General features: G+C 40.5%; 1 protein-coding gene across 1 annotated transcript; it reads left to right on the forward strand.

The window, feature by feature from the left end:
• The first annotated feature begins 1,569 nt into the window (after positions 1-1,569).
• Positions 1,570-19,011, forward strand: uck2b (uridine-cytidine kinase 2b). The gene is made up of 8 exons (XM_014141276.2): positions 1,570-1,729; positions 14,482-14,547; positions 14,782-14,875; positions 16,997-17,093; positions 17,606-17,748; positions 17,941-18,038; positions 18,143-18,191; positions 18,438-19,011. Exons 1-8 carry the CDS (start codon positions 1,625-1,627, stop codon positions 18,575-18,577), a joined length of 792 nt encoding a protein of 263 aa, XP_013996751.1. The 5' UTR covers positions 1,570-1,624; the 3' UTR covers positions 18,578-19,011.
• The last annotated feature ends 81 nt before the right edge of the window (positions 19,012-19,092 follow it).

The raw sequence follows: 19,092 nt of genomic DNA on the forward strand, positions 1-19,092 counted from the left end.
CCGGGACAAGGTAGCACGTCCGGTGAAGAGGTCAGGGTTCCATAGCTGCATGCAGAATAGTTGAAACTGGAGCAGCAGCACGACCAGGTGGACTGGGGACAGCAAGGAGTTATCAGGCCAGGTAGTCCTGAGGCATGGTCCTAATACAGCTGTGCCAAGCTTATAGCGTCATACCCAAGGAGACTCAAGGCTGTAATCACTGCCAAAGGTGCTTGAACAAAGTACTGAGTAAAGGGTCTGAATACTTATGTAAATGTGATATTTTAATTTTTTATAACATTTGCAAAAAATCGAAACAAGTTTTTTGCTTTGTCATTATGGGGTATTTGGTGTAGATTGATGAGGACAATTTTTTTTTTATTGTTCCATTTTAGAATAAGTCAGTAACGTAACAAAATGTGGAAAAAGTCAAGGGGTCTGAATACTTTCCATGTGATTTGTATATACAGTACCAGTCAAAAGTTTGGACACACCTACTCATTCAATGGTTTTTCTTTATTTTTACTATTTTCTACATTGTAGAATAATAATGAAGACATCACAACTATGAAATAACACATATGGAATCATGTAGTAACCAAACAACTGAAACAAATCAAAATATATTTTATATTCTTCAAAGTAACCACCCTTTGCCTTGCTGACAGCTTTGCACACGCTTGGCATCACCTGGTTGTCTAGGTGTTAAATACAAGCAGGGGTGCAACTTTCACAGGCGATGGGGGGGGGGGACATTCTGAAATTGCATTTCTGTCCCCCGTTTTATCTTTGGAATGTGATACAAAAAAAAGGTCAGTTGTGCTTTAGGACGATGCGAGCGCCTCCCAGCGGTGGGGAAGGCTGTTTGTAGTGTTTTTCCGAATGGATAATAAAAAATAAAGTATGCCCCCCCACTTCTAAAACCAAAGTTTTGCCCATGTGTATATATATATATATTTATATATATTATTACACTTTTTTTTATGTTCGCAATCAAATAGGCAAATTTTACATACGATGTCTTGGGCACTGGGCAAGTGAGCGTGATCGTAATCGATACCCTACCCTACAGTAAATCATGACGAACTCACTTACAAAACTCTGTTTTGGACGAGACTGACTTCATGGACAAAAGTATCCTGTTTACACTTCGTAGATAACTTCGTAAATTTTGTCTCTAGAATTAATGTTTCTGACTCAAATCGAAATAAGCCAAAAGTAACTGCAAGTAATCAGATTACATTACTGAGTGTTGGGTAATGCAAACAGTTATGTTACTGATTACAATTGTGGACAGGTCACTAGTAACTTTAAAGGATTACATTTAGAAAGTAACTTACCCAACTCTGATAAGGGTTAGGGTAAGGGTTAAGGTTAGGTTTTAGTGTAGGGTTGTTCCAAGGATTCTGTATAGCACTAACAATTTATGAAGCGCAAACATGCAATGAATTTATATAAATAATACAGCTTTATTAATCAATTTATATACAAATCACATTATGTGCAAGACCAGGACATTTGAAAAATTCCTTAATACAAAATAAATAAATAAAAGTTATACATTTAGTGAAGGAAATGATGGGAGGAGCTCAGCGGGACAGTGTATTCTTCCCAGCTGCGTTGTTGTAGGCACGTTATTGCAAGCATGGCCGGGGACACTGAAACACATCTGAGTGACTATGCCGAAAATAACAACGTTATCCGACAACCATTCCTTATCGGTGTGTCCGGAGGCACTGCCAGTGGCAAGGTTAGCACCTTACATATATTGTCTATTGTTGTATGTTTTTGCAACTGATGGAATGTGTTCAAGTCGCTCGTAAACTCGCCGACCGCGTGGCTCATGTCAAACTGTTGGTTTGAATGACATCAACCCCTTGCCAATCTTGAGTAATCAGCATTTATTAATGAGTTGGCTAATTGATTGTAACTTTTGTGGTTTCCTTAATCCGTTGGCATCATATTTCCCTTGCCCACAGGATGCCTAATTCCACCACACACAATGGAAACAGTGTGGTAACAACATAAAAAATCTTGACTGCGTCCTGTACTATTAAAAAAACTAATTGGCAATACATTTAGTTAATTATAGTTGGCTATCAAATCAACCAACAGTTTCTAGTTAGTAAATTAACTAAACTGTAATCGTTATATTTTATCCCCGGTACTACATGCTAACGTTATGTTAGTAACTAGACTGGCTAGACAGCTAACGTTAGCTAGCTACTTTTTGTTGTTGTTGTTGCACACACAGCTATAGAGAGCCTACCCAAATCGGCTATGGAGACTAACGTTAGCTTGTTATCTATCGCGCCATACAGCCAGCTAAATCATTCTTTTGTTTAAAGTTCTTTGATTAGCTAGCTAGCCCCGCGGGTTAGCCGAATAAGACCACGGTTCGTACCTTCTTCTGAATGTCAAAGTGACGAACTATTCGACACAATGTGGCTATTATCCACTGTTTGACTTATTTATTGACGGGGGACACGACTACTGGCTATTTCAGTTGAATCGATTATTGACGCGTAGCTACCTAGCTAATATTAGCTACATAACAATAACAGACGTGGGCTCAAGCGGGAAACGGGCGTCAGTTCCGAGTAATAAAAAATATTTTTTCTTTTATTCTATTCTAGTATACTTTTGCAGGAAGAAAAGCAGGCTCGGTACATATCTTCTAATATAATTATTAGTGCACACAGAACTGAATTCTTCATCTAATGAACATAATTTCCCTGTACAAGTCCATTAAGTGACAAGTCCATTTCCCTGTACAAGTCTTATAAGACCTGTAAGGTATTGCATATAAAACGATGGCATATATAGTACCAGTCAAAATTTGACTAACCTACTCATTCCAGGGTTTTTCTTAATTTGTACTCTTTTATACATTGTACTCTTTTATACATTTCAGTTGAAGACATCAACTGAAATAACACATGGAATCATGTAGTAACCAAAAGTTTTAAACAAATCAAAATATATTTTATTTGAGTTTCTTCAAAGTAGCCAACCTTTGCCTTGACTGCTTTGCACATTCTTGGCATTCTCTCAACCAGCTTCATGAGGTAGTCACCTGGAATGCATTTCAATTAACAGGTAGTCCTTGTTAAAAGTTGATTTCCTTATTGCGCTTTCCTTATTGTGTTTGAGCCAATCAGTTGTGTTGTGACAAGGTGGTAGTGGTGGTATACAGAAGATGGCCCTATTTGGTAAAAGACCAAGTTCATATTATGGAAAGAACAGCTCAAATAAGCAAAGAGAAATGACAGTCCATCATTACTTTGACTGACCTTCATGTCTTAATCTGGAAAATGTCAATAACCTTAAGTTTCTTCATGTGTAGTCCAAAAACCCATCACACGCTATGATGAAACTGGCTCTCATGAGGACCGCCACAGGAAAGGAAGACCCAGAGTTACCTCTGCTGCAGAGGATAAGTTCATTAGCCTTAACTGCACCTCAGATTGCAGCCCAAATAAATGCTTTGTAGTTAGAGTAAGGCACATCTCAACATCAATTGTTCAGAGGAGATTGAATCAGGCCTTGATGGTCGAAATGCTGCAAAGAAACCACTACTAAATGACACCAAGAAGAGACTTGCTTGGGCCAAAAAACACAAGTAATGGACATTAGACCGGTGGAAATCTGTCCTTTGGTCTGAGTCCAAATTTGAGATTTTTGGTTCCAACAGCCGTGTCTTTTTGAGACGCTGACTAGGTGAACGGATGATCTCCGCATTTGTGTTTCCCACTGTGAAGGATGGAGGAGGAGGTGTGATGGTGTGCTTTGCTGGTAACACTGTTGGTGACTTATTTAGAATTCAGGGCATACTTAACCAGCATGGCTACCACAGCATTCTGCAGCGATACACCATCCCCTCTGGTTTGCGCTTAGTGGTACATCATTTGTTTTTCAGTTTAGATTGTTTGAGATGAGTTGGATTGCAGACTGTTGGAAAAGCATTCCTCAAAGCTGGTTGAGAGAATGCCAAGAGTGTGCAAAGCTGTAATCAAGGCAAAGGGTGGCTACTTTGAAATATCTAAACTCAAAAATATATTTTGTTTGCTTAACACTTTTGGTTACTACATGATTCCATATGTGTTATTTCATAGTTTTGATGTCTTCACTATTATTCTACAATGTGTGAAAATAAAGAAAACCCCTTGAATGAGTAGGTGTCAACTTTTGACTGGTACTGTACCTGGAATTCCATTTAACAGAATTATACAGTTGTACATTTGTCATTAAATAATTGTCACTAACAAAATAACGTTCTCTAACCATCTTTGAAAAATTAAGATGTTTTATTTTTAACTCAAACACCTATGAGGGGAGAAATTGTTTATATACAATTAACCAGGATAGTAATGCTTGCTTATGGAAATTGGCTAATTTAGTGAAGTTACATTTTAGGAAAAATTCAATGACTCCAACCTCGTTTTTTCAAAAACAAGATTTGGGATAATATTACAAATCCTATCCTTAAATTGATTTAATTGTTGATCCATCTAGTCTTAAATAATGTTGGATGTACCAAAATCAAGCACATTTAAACATCCTTGATTTATAAAAAATAAAATAAAAGTATTCCTTCAAACAAAATGGAAGCTGTCTATGTCTTTTTAATTGTTGTTTGGGGGAACATCCATTGCCATTTCAGAATATATTCATCTTGATAATCCTTCAGTTTTTGACAGCAATATATGACTCTTTTTTTTAAAAGAGACAACGAAGCATAATATTCTCTTCACTTTCTCAGCGATGGGATTAAATGAGACAAACATGGATTTTTCAGATGTGGGGATAGAAACTAGTCTGGTAACCAATCTTTTTAGATCATATTCATTCCACTCCTATCTTTGGCAAATGAAATGAGTGGAATGTTAGCTAACAATACTTGTGCCCAGGCTACAAAGAAATGTATTTTGTTAGCTAGATTATTTGTTTTTATAGTACAGGACGCAGTCAAGATTTTTATGTAGTTACCACACTATGTAGTTAATAGCTTTGTGTGATTTGATAATGACGTGTTAACACTGAGCCTAGTATGGCCTTTAGTTTTCCACTATTTGTTCGTACTTGTTGGTTTGAGACCACAATTAAATACCAGTCTTGATACCAACAGTAGTTTGGAAAGCAAATTATTAGTTTGCTTTGTATATCACAAGGCATATGTAATAAGCTTGTGAAATGAACTAAAGTTAAAATTCTTAATAGAACTCGATGGAAGCTTCCACACAATGTCCTTTCCCCGGCCCCTTCCTTACCCTCCTCTGTTCCTATTGTTCGGTTGACCCACACATGAAGTTAACTTTTGGCATAGGGCCACTGTTTGGCTCCTTGAAAATCCCCGTACATGGTGTTGGGTGTGACTGAGGTGGGGTGGTTTGGGATTGCTGGCCCATTGCGTTATGAGGAAGTAGTGAGCGAACAGTAATAACCTGCAGTATGGTATATCAAACATGGTGTAACAAACATGATGTCACATTACCCTATGGTTTCAGTGCACTTACAAATGTGGCTCTGGGTTGAATGGTATCCAGGCTTTTGCATGCTTGTATTTGCTAACTGAGATTACTTACAGCCTACCCTGTAGCTCAGTTGGTAGAGCATGGTGTTTGCAACGCCAGGGTTGTGGGTTCGTTTCCCACGGGGGGCCAGCACAGAAAAAACAAATTATGAAATTGTATGAAATGTATGCATTCACTACTGTAAGTCGCTCTGGATAAGAGCGTCTGCTAAATGACTAAAATGTAAAAAAAAATCTAATATTTACTGTACACGCACCCTGCTGTAGTCTTATGTCTTGCCAAATCATAGTCTGTATATAGAAGCTACATCATGTTTGACAGGATCTTAGATGAGCAGCTTTAGGTTAGTCTGTGTGCTGCAGTGCTGAACAACACGGTCTCCGGAGTGGGCGTCCGATTTCATTGTGACACTTTTTTTTTCACGGACACAAAAGCACCATAGTCTGTGGCAGGTCAGGAGAATGCCCCGTCAGCACTGGCAGCCTGGTAGATGGGAGATCCTGGCATTTGAGTGTGTCGGTGAGGACAGATGGCCTGGGCACTGGGAAGGGCACTTGGGTACAGGGTGGTACTTCCATAGTTCTCCCTGTTTTGTTGGGGTACTGGGTACAGTATGTTGTGCTGGGTACAGTATGTTTTTCTGGGGTACTTGGTACTAGAGGTCGACCGACTAATCGGAATGGCCGATTTAATTAGGGCCGATTTAAAGTTTTCATAACAATCGGTATTTTTGGACACCGATTTGCCGATTTTTGTTTTTTTATTTTTCTGTTTATAATTTTTCATTTTCTTAACTTTTTTATCCTTTTTTTGGTATTTTTTTTTTTTTTACACCTTTATTTAACTAGGCAAGTCAGTTAAGAACACATTCTTATTTTCAATGACGACCTAAACGGTGGGTTAACTGCCTTGTTCAGGGGCAGAACGACAGATTTTTACCTTGTCAGCTTGGGGATTCAATCTTGCAACCTTACGGTTAACTAGTCCAACGCTCTAACCACCTGCTTTACATTGCACTCCATGAGGAGTCTGCCTGTTACGCGAATGCAGTAAGAAGCCAAGGTAAGTTGCTAGCTAGCATTAAACTTATCTTATAAAAACCAATCAATCATTATCACTAGTTAACTACACAAGGTTGATGATATTACTAGTTTATCTAGCCTGTCCTGCATTGCATATAATCGATGCGGTGCGCATATGCGAAAAAGGACTGTCATTGCTCCAACGTGTACCTAAACATCAATGTCTTTCTTAAAATAAATACACAAGTATATATTTTTAAACCTGCATATTTAGCTAAAATAAATCCAGGTTAGCAGGCGATATTAACCAGGTGAAATTGTGTCACTTCTCTTGCGTTCATTGCATGCAGAGTCAGGGTATATGCAACAGTTTGGGCCGCCTGGCTCGTTGCGAACTAATTTGCCTGAATTTTACGTAATTATGACATAACATTGAAGGTTGTGCAATGTAACAGGAATATTTAGACTTAGGGATGCTACCCGTTAGATAAAATACGGAACGGTTCCGTATTTCACTGAAAGGAAAAACGTTTTGTTTTCGAGATGATAGTTTCCGGATTCGACCATATTAATGACCTAAGGCTCGTATTTCTGTGTGTTTATTATATTATAATTAAGTCTATGATTTGATAGAGCAGTCTGACTGAGCGGTGGTAGGCACCAGCAGGCTCGTAAGCATTCATTCAAACAGCACTTTCGTGCGTTTTGCCAGCAGCTCTTCGCAATGCTTCAAGCATTGCACTGTTTATGACTTCAAGCCCATCAACTCCTAAGATTAGGCTGGTGTAACCGATGTGAAATGGCTAGCTAGTTAGCGGGGTGCGCGCTAATAGCGTTTCAAACGTCACTCGCTCTGAGACTTGGAGTAGTTGTTCCCCTTGCTCTGCATGGGTAACGCTGCTTCGAGGGTGGCTGTTGTCGATGTGTTCCTGGTTCGAGCCCAGATAGGAGCGAGGAGAGGGACGGAAGCTATACTGTTACACTGGCAATACTAAAGTGCCTATAACAACATCCAATAGTCAAAGGTATATGAAATAAATAGTCCTATAATTCTTATAACTACAACCTAAAACTTCTTACTTGGGAATATTGAAGACTCATGTTAAAAGGAACCACCAGCTTTCATATGTTCTGAGCAAGGAACTTAAACGTTAGCTTTCTTACATGGCACATATTGCACTTTTACTTTCTTCTCCAACACTTTGTTTTTGCATTATTCAAACCAAATTGAACATGTTTCATTATTTATTTGAGGCTAAATTGATTTTATTGATGTATTAAAATAAGTGTTCATTCAGTATTGTTCTAATTGTCATTATTACAAATACATTTTTTTAATCGGCCGATTAATCGGCATCGGCTTTTTTGGTCCTCCAATAATCGGCATCGGCGTTGAAAAATCATAATCGGTCGACCTCTACTGGGTACAGTATGTTTTGCTGGGGTACTGTGTGGGGCTGTGGTGGTCATGAAATTGGCAGACAATGATTGCCAAGCAAATAACTGCGGTCTCACGGTAATTGACCGTTAATTAACAAACACATTTAGCATCTCCTGGCTTCCACACACAGCCTACAAGCCACTGATGCAGACCTGAGGAACATCGACAGTCTAATAAAGCCATTTTAATATAGCCTACACTATCACAATCAATCCATTTATTTTAGAAACAAGAAATTAAGAAAATGTAGTCTATTTCAGAAGAACAGAATAGCATACTCTGAGTGAGTTAGTTGCTTAGAATTCTGTGGCATTCTTTTTTTAGTATGAAGAATACAATTGAACATAGCTGAATAAAATAGAAAGGATATTTATTCCAAACGAGTGCGCACATGCGGCTATTCTGTTTTGAGCGGTTAACAAAGAAACAGGTCCTCATATATGCTTAGTTTAGCTGTTTATGCTATTTTAGTTCTACAAACGGGCTACAGTGGGGGGGGAAAGTATTTGATCCCTTGCTGATTTTGTACGTTTGCCCACTGACAAAGAAAGGATCAGTCTATAATTTTAATTATATGTTTATTTGAACAGTGAGAGACAGAATAACAACAAACATATCCAGAAAAACGCATGTCAGAAATGTTATAAATTGATTTGCATTTTAATGAGGGAAATAAGTATTTGACCCCCTCTCGATCAGAAAGATTTCTGGCTCCCAGGTGTCTTTTATACAGGTAACGAGCTGAGATTAGGAGCACACTCTTAAAGGGAGTGCTCCTAATCTCAGCTTGTTACCTGTATAAAAGACACCTGTCCACAGAAGCAATCAATCAATCAATCAGATTCCAAACTCTCCACCATGGCCAAGACCAAAGAGCTCTCCAAGGATGTCAGGGACAAGATTGTAGACCTACACAAGGCTGCAATGGGCTACAAGACCATCGCCAAGCAGCTTGGTGAGAAGGTGACAACATTTGGTGCGATTATTTGCAAATGGAAGAAACACAAAAGAACTGTCAATATCCCTCGGCCTGGGGCTCCATGCAAGATCTCACCTCGTGGAGTTGCAATGATCATGAGAACGGTGAGGAATCAGCCCAGAACTACACGGGAGGATCTTGTCAATGACCTCAAGGCAGCTGGGACCATAGTCACCAAGAAAACAATTGGTAACACACTACGCCGTGAAGGACTGAAATCCTGCAGCGCCCGCAAGGTCCCCCTGCTCAAGAATACATATACATGCCCGTCTGAAGTTTGCCAATGAACATCTGAATGATTCAGAGGACAACTGGGTGAAAGTGTTGTGGTCAGATGAGACCAAAATGGAGCTCTTTGGCATCAACTCAACTCGCCGTGTTTGGAGGAGGAGGAATGCTGCCTATGACCCCAAGAACACTATCTCCACCGTCAAACATGGAGGTGGGAACATTATGCTTTGGGGGTGTTTTTCTGCTTAGGGGACAGGACAACTTCACCACATCAAAGGGACGATGGACGGGGCCATGTACCGTCAAATCTTGGGCGAGAACCTCCTTCCCTCAGCCAGGGCATTGAAAATGGGTCGTGGATGGGTATTCCAGCATGACAATGACCCAAAACACACGGCCAAGGCAACAAAGGAGTGGCTCAAGAAGAAGCACATTAAGGTCCTGGAGTGGCCTAGCCAGTCTCCAGACCTTAATCCCATAGAAAATCTGTGGAGGGAGCTGAAGGTTTGAGTTGCCAAACGTCAGCCTCGAAACCTTAATGACTTGGAGAAGATCTGCAAAGAGGAGTGGGACAAAATCCCTCCTGAGATGTGTGCAAACCTGGTGGCCAACTACAAGAAACGTCTGACCTCTGTGATTGCCAGCAAGGGTTTTGCCACCAAGTACTAAGTCATTTTTTGACCCCTCTGCAAAACCTTATTTCCCTCATTAAAATGCAAATCATTTTATAACATTTTTGACATGCGTTTTTCTGGTATTTTTGTGTTGTTTTTCTGTCTCTCACTGTTCAAATAAACCTACTATTAAAATTAGACTGATCATTTCTTTGTCAGTGGGCAAACGTACAAAATCAGCAGGGGATGAAATAATTTTTTCCCCCACTGTATATGTTTTGATATTTAATACATTCTAAGGCTGCATGATACAACTCCAATGATGATTTGAAAAAAGTGGCATGGAAGGCATGAGCTTTGTTTTTTGCGCAGGCTGTACACACACTTCATCAGCACCGAATTCACAATTTGACAAGCACTTGATAATGCCTTGAATTTCCAGGCGGAGTCCCCTTTGTGGCCATAATGCCCCCTAAAAAATCCATGCATTTTGCGGCCAGTGACCGTTGTGCTCTTGTGCTGAATATAAAGAATTTGAATTCCCTTCTCCCAGGTGCGTGCTACGAAGCACCTCTCAGTTATTAGCCAATGCCTGTCACATGATGGGGTCCTTCTCATAGGCTACAAGTGCAGACTAACACATTAGATGTTGGAAGAACTGTCCATATTTACTTGTGAAAGGCTGTCAAGGCAAACGGGTGTCTACTTTGAAGACTAAATTATAAAATATATTTTTTGTTTAACTCTCTTTTGGTTACTACATGGATCCATATGTGTTATTTCATAGTATTGATGTCTTCACTATTATTCTACAATGTAGAGAATAGTAAAAATAAAGAGAAACCCTTGAATGAGTAGATGTCCAAACTTCTGACTGGTACTGTAGTTTGCAATAGTGTCACTTTCATTTAGGTTTGGATAGAATTTTGATTAACCACTTGACAATCATTTCAAGATATGAAGACATTGTAAATTAAATTAACCTGTTCCATGAAAATGTGCATATGAAAACAAACTGCCACGCGGATCGGTAGAAATGATCAGATAAATAGGCATTTCACATGAGAAAGGTCGCCGACTCCTCGTGTAGCCTATTACCGGCAACTTCAGGAGAGAAACAGACCTGCCAACATGCACGCATTTTGCGTACTAACTACGCAATTCTCTGTCCATGTACGCAGGTATGAGATCCGAGTTAAAAGTATTCTATTAAATACATTCTATTTAATACGTCATTGTTGGACGTCGCTACCCCGTGTCTGCCCCTCCTGCTTGTTGTGATGAGTTTGCCGACTGTCAGCTGTACATAAACACATGGACAAATCCCTTTTCGACTCTGTTGTGGAAAGTTAAACACTAATTGTTTCAAGCTAACGTTAGTGAACATAAGCTGGACATTCAGTGGGCTCTAAAGTGACAGCAGTTCACTGCATTTGCTAGTGAAAGAAATTAAATGCAAATACAAAAAATAACAACCTTTTTGAGCACAGATCAGGCCTGGAGAGAAATTGGCACAAGTAAAAGGGGGGGCAGCCTGGTCAACTCCCACCTTTCGGCTGTGATGCTGGGGATATTGGTCATATTCCACAGCGATGCAGGCTGCGAACTAATATTCAGTCTCGTTTCCAAGAACAAAACCCAGTACAGAGCCTCCCTCAGTACAGACATGCTGAGTGCCCTCGTTACCAAGAAGGTATCAATGATTACAAGAGGAACTGTTTGCCACAGAGAAGTCTACCCGGATGCCCTGCTGCGTAAGGTTAAATCTGCTAGCTACCAGGCAAATCTGTCTAGGAAATGATTTCCTGAACATTTTGAAGGTCTCCAGAAGAGTTGTTCTCACCCCCTGTTTCCTAACATGGCTTTTTTCATTTTTATGGATAACAAGTTTCTTCGATACTAATGCTCTGCTTCAGATATGTATTATCATATCAGTAAAAAAAATGTGTGGATTAGACAATTGTATATTTTGTACCTAAACAAATAACTCCTGTTGGAAAAAAATTTAAACTCAAAGAATAAAGGCTCTTTTTGTTCTTTCTATTTAGATCTTGTTAGTGACTTTTACCATATGTGTAAATGGAATGCTGTCAAAGTATTCCAAACTTTTATATACTTGATTGTTTGGCAATTATAGAATTGTACCAAGACTCACAAACGGCGCGCACGAGTGTCAGGGGAAAGAACCCCAATTCGGTGTGTGCTATGCGGGCGAGTTGAATCTCCAATGTTCTGCATTGGAGAGGGTTGGCAGGTCTGGAGTAATAGCAGAATCTGAAATCCAGCAGGAGAAGGAGGAGATTATCTAGATCTCTGGCTACATCTCTTGTCTTATGTCATTAGACAAATTCAATGCATATAGTTGATTTTATTAAAATGCATAGGGAGTGTCTATATAGATTTTTTTATTTTATTTTTTTTATTGACCAATCGATTAGTCGAAAGAACAGACTTTGATGACCAAGATTTTGTTGTCGGACAGCCTAATATTTTTGCCTACTTTTACTTCACTACATTCCTGAAGAAAATAATGTACTTTTTACCCAATACATTTTTTCCTGACACCCAAAAGTACTTGTTACATTTTGACAGGAAAATGGTCAAATTTACGCACTTATCAAGAGAACATCCCTACTGCCTCTGATCTGGCGGACTCACTAAACACAAATGCTTCATTTGTAAATTATGTCTGCGTGTTGGTGTGCTCCTGGTTTGCTTAATATAAGGAATTTGAAAGGATTTTTACTTTTGATATTTAAGTATATTTTAGCAATTGCATGAAGTGTTTTTTGATTTAGATGTTCCATCACATTTGCATTAATGTCAGTGATTAGAGGCAGTTAGCAAGTTTGGTAGGTTTCTAATGACCATCGGCACCATCAGACCTTGGAGAAGATGAAACGGTCACCTGAAATTTGACTGCAGTCCTGACTCGTGACCGTCAGTGTGGCAGTAATATGGTCACCGTAACAGCCCTAGTACTAGTTACTGTAACTAGCACACTGTAGAACACACTGCAGTACACAGAACATACTGTAACTAGTACACCATACAGTATGTTCTACTCTGTACTGTACAGTAACTAGCACACTGTAGAACATACTGTCTTCTACTGGTGTACGAGGTACAGCGTGTCCTACTGGTGTACGAGGTACAGCGTGTCCTACTGGTGTACGAGGTACAGCCGCAATGTTTGTTCATCAAATTGTGTATTTTATTAAAAATTAAGTAAATGGCCCACATTCGTTTGAAAAATGTATTTAAGGTGCAGCGGTCTAAGGCACTGCATTGCAGTGCTTGAAGCGTCACTACAGACCCGTGTTCAATCCCAGGCTGTGTCACAACAGGGAGTCCCATAGGGTGGCACACAATTGGCTTAGGGGAGGGTTTAGCCGGGGAGGCTTTACTTGGCTGATCGCGCTCTAGCGACTCCTTGTGGTGAGCCGGGCGCCTGCAGGCTGATTTTGGTCGTCAATTGAATGGTGTTTCCTGACACATTGCAGCTGGCTTCCGGGTTAAGACGGTGGGTGTTAAGATGTGCATTTTGGCGGGTCATGTTTCGGAGGAAGCATGACTCGACCTTCGCTTCTCCTGAGCCCGTTGGGGAGTTGCAGCGATGAAACAAAATCGCAATTGGATATCACGAAATTGGGGAGAAGGGGGTAAAAAAAAGTGTTTAAAGGTCTCCTTTTTTTCAGGTTTTTGCTCAATCACACTTTTTAAATAGAAAAACAACAATTGGATGTAAGTCCACAACAATGCTTAAAACCCTTTCCTCCAGTCAAATGACCAAATGTTATGAATATTTTTTTATAATGAATAACTATTACTTACAATAAATATATTTATTTTTTAATCCGGTGTTTGTCATGGTTTTATATTTTTAGTTTTCTCTCTCTGTGTGTGTGAACTGACGAGTTGAAATGTATTCAATTTATCTCTGACATGGTACAGGTACCATTATTTTTTTTTAAACCCATAACCATGTGTGTGAGGTGTATACTCTCGTTTCAAAGTAGATTTGTTTAAGACTACCATTTACTATCGTCATTGAATGTTTTCATAATTTATCTGCAGATAATTGTCAAAGGCGAAATGAGTGGCTCTCACCGATGCGATCCGGTAGGCTACAGACGAGTCACTCACTTTAGCATCACTGTTTGGCAAGCCCCGACGTCTAGGAAGTCCTTTGGTTTACTTGTCCCGACGTCTAGGAAGTCCTTTGGTTTACTTGTCCCGACGCGATACCATGGACATGTATGATTTTATTAATGTCAAAGGCATATAGAAGATCGACTTTAGTCAGTCAGTTCGACACTTACTGTTCAGTTGTCAATCAACACACAGTAAATGGCCTACTATGCACCGCAATTCTGTGGCTGGCTTTGTGAAACACGAGAGAGAAAATAAATGAATGTGTCAGAAAACAATGAAGCTTAGTCGTGGATTTACCGCTTGTGTTACATGGGATGTGCAAATTCACCAGCATCATGCTCTCTTCCAACTGTGTAAAGAAATGTGACTGCAACCAGAGATCTGTATATAATGACGATGTTCATGTCTCCGCCCTAACGATGGGAGTCGTTGTCCCAAAGGCGGGAAGGCAGGCGACCAAGCTTAGGTCTACAATAAACCCATCAACATTGTTTCTTCTACAACGTGTTCTTCTGTGTGTCTGCAGTCGTCGGTGTGTGAGAAGATCATGGAGCTTTTGGGCCAGAACGAAATCGACCACCACCAGCGACAGGTAGATTCTATTCTCTCCCCCCAGTCCTGGTTTTTCTGTACTGTAGCTCACAGCCACAGCATTCAGGGTTTAGCTTCCACTGTGCAGCCCTGACCGATCTGCAGCATTATTTTTCCAGGTAGCCAACCTCTCTCCAGTCTATCCCTGTTCTGTTTTTTTCTATACACCAGTATTATACAACCCGAGATGGTTAGCTTCCTCAGTGTAGTGCTGACTTATGTCGTTGTTTTCCAGGTAGCCATCCTCAGCCAGGACAGTTTCTACAGAGAGCTGACTCCAGAACAGAAGGCAAAAGCACTTAAGGGCCAGTTCAACTTCGATCATCCAGGTATGGGGTTGGGTCCACATAGGACTGCTAACTATGGGGCTGCTAGCTACATAGGACTGGTGGGGGCCGCTAGCTACATAGGACTGGTGGGGGCCGCTAGCTACGCGTAGGACTGGTGGGGGCCGCTAGCTACGCGTAGGACTGGTGGGGGCTACGCGTAGGACTGGTGGGGGCCACGCTAGCGACGCGTAGGACCGGGAGCTGTGGCTGGCTGGGGCTTGGAAGGGTCTGCTTTGCAGTTGCAAATATATTTAATTTATGGCACACGAGACACCTATCTGATTTGCGCCTGTCTCATTGCACTAATTCATTGTTCATGCCGCAGGGATGGCACAGTCCAGGAAGGGGAGCGTGGTGGCTGATGCACAATGCACAGCTCTTCAGAAAAAGCAATCTCGCGCCAATTTGTGCTATTTCATTGTTTCATAATTTAATTGTGTGAATTGTTTGCCATTTGATTGTTAGTCTATCAATTCCCCATTGCATATATCACCAATAGTACATTAATGTTAACCATAATTTCTAATCTACAGTGTTTGGCTACGGTAATTTCTGCTAATGCATTGAATTTTTGTATTAGTTTACCGTTTTCATTGTTGGAGTGGACACATTGTTTGCAGAGCGCACAACCAATGCTCCACTTGTGAGAAACCAGTTTTGGTTTATTTAATTCCATTTGAGTTTGGTCAATTTATTAATTGTCTTTTGTTTGGAGCACTCCTGTCACTGTTGGGTAAGGACGTGTACCTGATTACACATAGAAGTAGGCCTAGGCAACCTGGCCTGTGCGCAATTGTATAAATGTCACCATTTGGGGATCTGCTTTAATATTTCCTATTGGCTTAACTCCCCACCACTAATGAACTGTGGAGCTTCTCAAAGTATTTTTTTCCAGCAAGTAAAAGCCTGTTTTAGTAAATTCAATGAGTGATAATAGTTCCTCAATGTATGTGAAAAATCTTTTCAGTTCTTTCCAGTGAAAAGGTCATAAAACAGGCCAACCTGATTACTTCTTATCCCTTGCAGGAATAGTCTACAGGGCCGGACCCAGTTGATAGTTGCTACAATGTTTCACCTTTTTTAATTATATTTCAAACAACCCAATTTATCACGTGATCCATGGCCACATTTCATATAACATTTCAGAGGCATTCACTTTTTTTACCATCGCATACCTGATCCATTTTTGGCCTCTGTTGGCCATCCATCCCTCATACACTCAGCCCATCTTCCTGCTATAATCCTAGTCAGCAGAGCCTCTCTCGGCTACTGCAAGGCAGGGGGGGTGTCTCAATCAGCCTTCCCTGTAGCTCAGTTGGTAGAGCATGGTGTTTGCAATGCCAGGGTTGTGGGTTCGTTTCCCACGGGCGGCCAGCACAGAAAAAAAATGTATGAAATGTATGCATTCACTACTGTAAGTCGCTCTGGATAAGAGCGTCTGCTAAATGACTAAAATGTAAATGTAAATGTCAATCTCTACTTTCTCCCAAAGTGTTAATTTCCTCTCACTGATTTAAGAGAAATGCATGGCATAAAAAATGTCTAGTCTAGCCCATGTCTCCACCAATCCAATACTTTTAGATTTGTGTGAAGAAGTGTCAGGAGATATTATTGGGTATTACAGGGTCTGAGAGACAGACCTTAACAGCTGTGACCCAGTAGACTCCACAGAGATTCCTCAATTACACTAGTCTAGTGTGTTTTATTTTATCTTTATTTAACTAGGGAAGTCAGTTAAGAACAAATTCTTATTTTCAATGACGGCCTAGGAACAGTTCTGCCCCTGAACTGCCTTGTTCAGCGGCAGAACGACAGATTTTGTACCTTGTCAGCTCGGGGATTCGATCTTGCAACCTTTCGGTTACTAGTCCAACGCTCTAACCACTAGGCTACGCTGCCGCGTTTGATAGCGTGTGTTCACATGTGGATTTAGTGGAGGCCACTGTTGGCAGATGGGGACATAGAGGTCCATGAATGGTCAGTTATTTTACCAATGGAATAGAAGTGAGAAACCTATTGTAATGATTATTTTCTCTTGCTTTCTCATAAGCCATTTCTGTCTCTTGTTGTTTTACTTGTGAATCTCATGGAATTTCTTGCTCTAAAACTGTCATTCTTCAGATGCCTTTGACAATGAGCTGGTCATGAAGACTTTGTGGCAGATTATGCAGGGGAAGACCGTACAGATCCCTGTGTACGACTTTTTCACCCATTCCAGGTGAGCTCCTCGTTGTTGCAGTGTCCACACACCGGGGGGGGTGTACTACAAAGCAGGATCAAGCTAACTCGCCTAAATATCTTATCTTGAATTGGACATGGTCTAATTTGACTCAACAACCAAAATCGCATATCCAAAATGTAGCTTTCTTAATGAAGCAGGAAATCAATAGTTATATATCAGGGTTAGCTGGCTGCTGCTTGATGGTATACCCCTCTACTCGTGTTTGTATTCTAACAATAACTGTACATGTTTCTAACCCAAGTGTTCTTATTTGTCAAGTTCAGGTAGTACCTACTGAGAACAGCCATGTAGAGCAGGTTCCTGTGGTCTGTTTTAATATAGCATTGTTGGGTATTAAAAATCACATGCTTGTCTCTAACAGGATGTTTTCTTAGGAAATATCAATACAAACTGTTTGTACAATACCAGGCTGTTCGTTCTTATGTTGTGTCCTGTTGGGTCATCCTGATTTTATTTTTTTATATTCATGGTGTCATGTTCGATTCCAGGAAGGATGAGTTTGTGACTGTGTACCCGGCTGACGTGGTGCTTTTTGAGGGCATCCTGATGTTCTACTCCCAGGAGATAAGAGACCTGTTCCAGATGAAACTGTTTGTAGACACGGATGCAGACACGCGGCTCTCACGCAGAGGTGTGTTTGCTGACTCCACTTCCTTGTGTATTTCTGGATAAGGTTAAACGTCGTACAAACTCTTGCCAGTCAGACTCGGTGTCAGTGTCTCTTCTTCACTTCTAACGCGCGTGTTCTGTGTTCCAATTCTAGTGTGTATGTTCTGTGTTCCAATTCTAGTGTGTGTGTGTTCCAAACTTTTATTTCTTCCAGTGCTAAGAGACATAGGTGAACGGGGCAGGGACCTTGAGCAGGTTCTTACTCAATACATTACATTTGTCAAACCTGCCTTTGAGGAGTTCTGTCTTCCAGTAAGTTTCCACTCTGTGTGTCCCTGTTATATTGTGTGCTAGTCAATGAAGCCAGCCATAATCTTTCCAAATACTTCCGTAGTAATTGTAATGTTTATTTCCAGACTAAGAAGTATGCTGACGTGATCATCCCTCGTGGAGCAGATAACTTGGGTAAGAAGGAACGTCCATGAGATCTGATCCTTTAATAACCCTTTGGGTTGTATGGAATCTTTTTTTGCCCCTTTTTGTCAATATAGTGAAGGGTTATGGTAAGGAAAGGTTGGCTCTTATGCAGCCGTCACGTTACATGACTCATGAATTTTCCCTCGGGAGTTTCCTTGTTTATACCCCTTTTGTGAATGTACAATGGTAACCCTAACTTCACTGTTCCCTTCCTCTGGTCTTTTTTTTCTTCAGTGGCAATAAACCTGATAGTACAGCACATCCAGGACATTCTGAACGGCGGACTGACCAAGCGGCACAACGGTTGCATGAACGGGCACAGCACGCCCGCCCGGCAACGACGGACCTCAGAGTCCAGCAGTCGCCCTCATTGACCTCCTTTGTATTGGAGGCAGAGTGTGATTTAGATCTGTACATAATTCCCAATGGCATTGCCGTATTTAAGATGGAGGAAGGCTACGTCCTGATTCTCTACCCTGTTACCAGAGTGTGCACTTGCACACTTCTGGTCCTTGTAGGAGAAGTGTAGAGAATTGGGACACAGCCAAAGAGTAACTACAATGCTTATTATTATTATTATTATTACTACTGTTATTACAGGTACTTTTATTGTAATTGTTGGATTTGGTTCAAGTGGGGAGAGAGAACCTCTGGTTTTTGCAATGAGATCATGTGTTAATAATTACCCCCTTTTTTTTGTTTTCATCCGTTTATTTCAAATTTGTATTTCATATCGTTTGCTTTTTGACAGATTGAATAAAATGGGGGAACTGGTGTTGTCCAATGAGAATTAAACCCTAAAATCACAGGCTGGGATCCAATTCCTCATTGAGAAGAATTTTGGACCTTTGAAAATGGGGATGAAACTAGACAAAGTTGAAATGAAAAA

Source organism: Salmo salar, chromosome ssa14, assembly GCF_905237065.1.
Source record: "Salmo salar chromosome ssa14, Ssal_v3.1, whole genome shotgun sequence".
NCBI lineage: Eukaryota > Metazoa > Chordata > Actinopteri > Salmoniformes > Salmonidae > Salmo > Salmo salar.

Bases quoted from the DNA above. Each gene is read 5' to 3' on its own strand.
- uck2b (XM_014141276.2), top strand. From the start codon at position 1,625: ATGGCCGGGGACACTGAAACACATCTGAGTGACTATGCCGAAAATAAC. The intron at 17,094-17,605 runs GTGAGCTCCTCG...GTTCGATTCCAG, and splicing joins GACTTTTTCACCCATTCCAG to GAAGGATGAGTTTGTGACTG. The intron at 18,039-18,142 runs GTAAGTTTCCAC...GTTTATTTCCAG, and splicing joins TTGAGGAGTTCTGTCTTCCA to ACTAAGAAGTATGCTGACGT.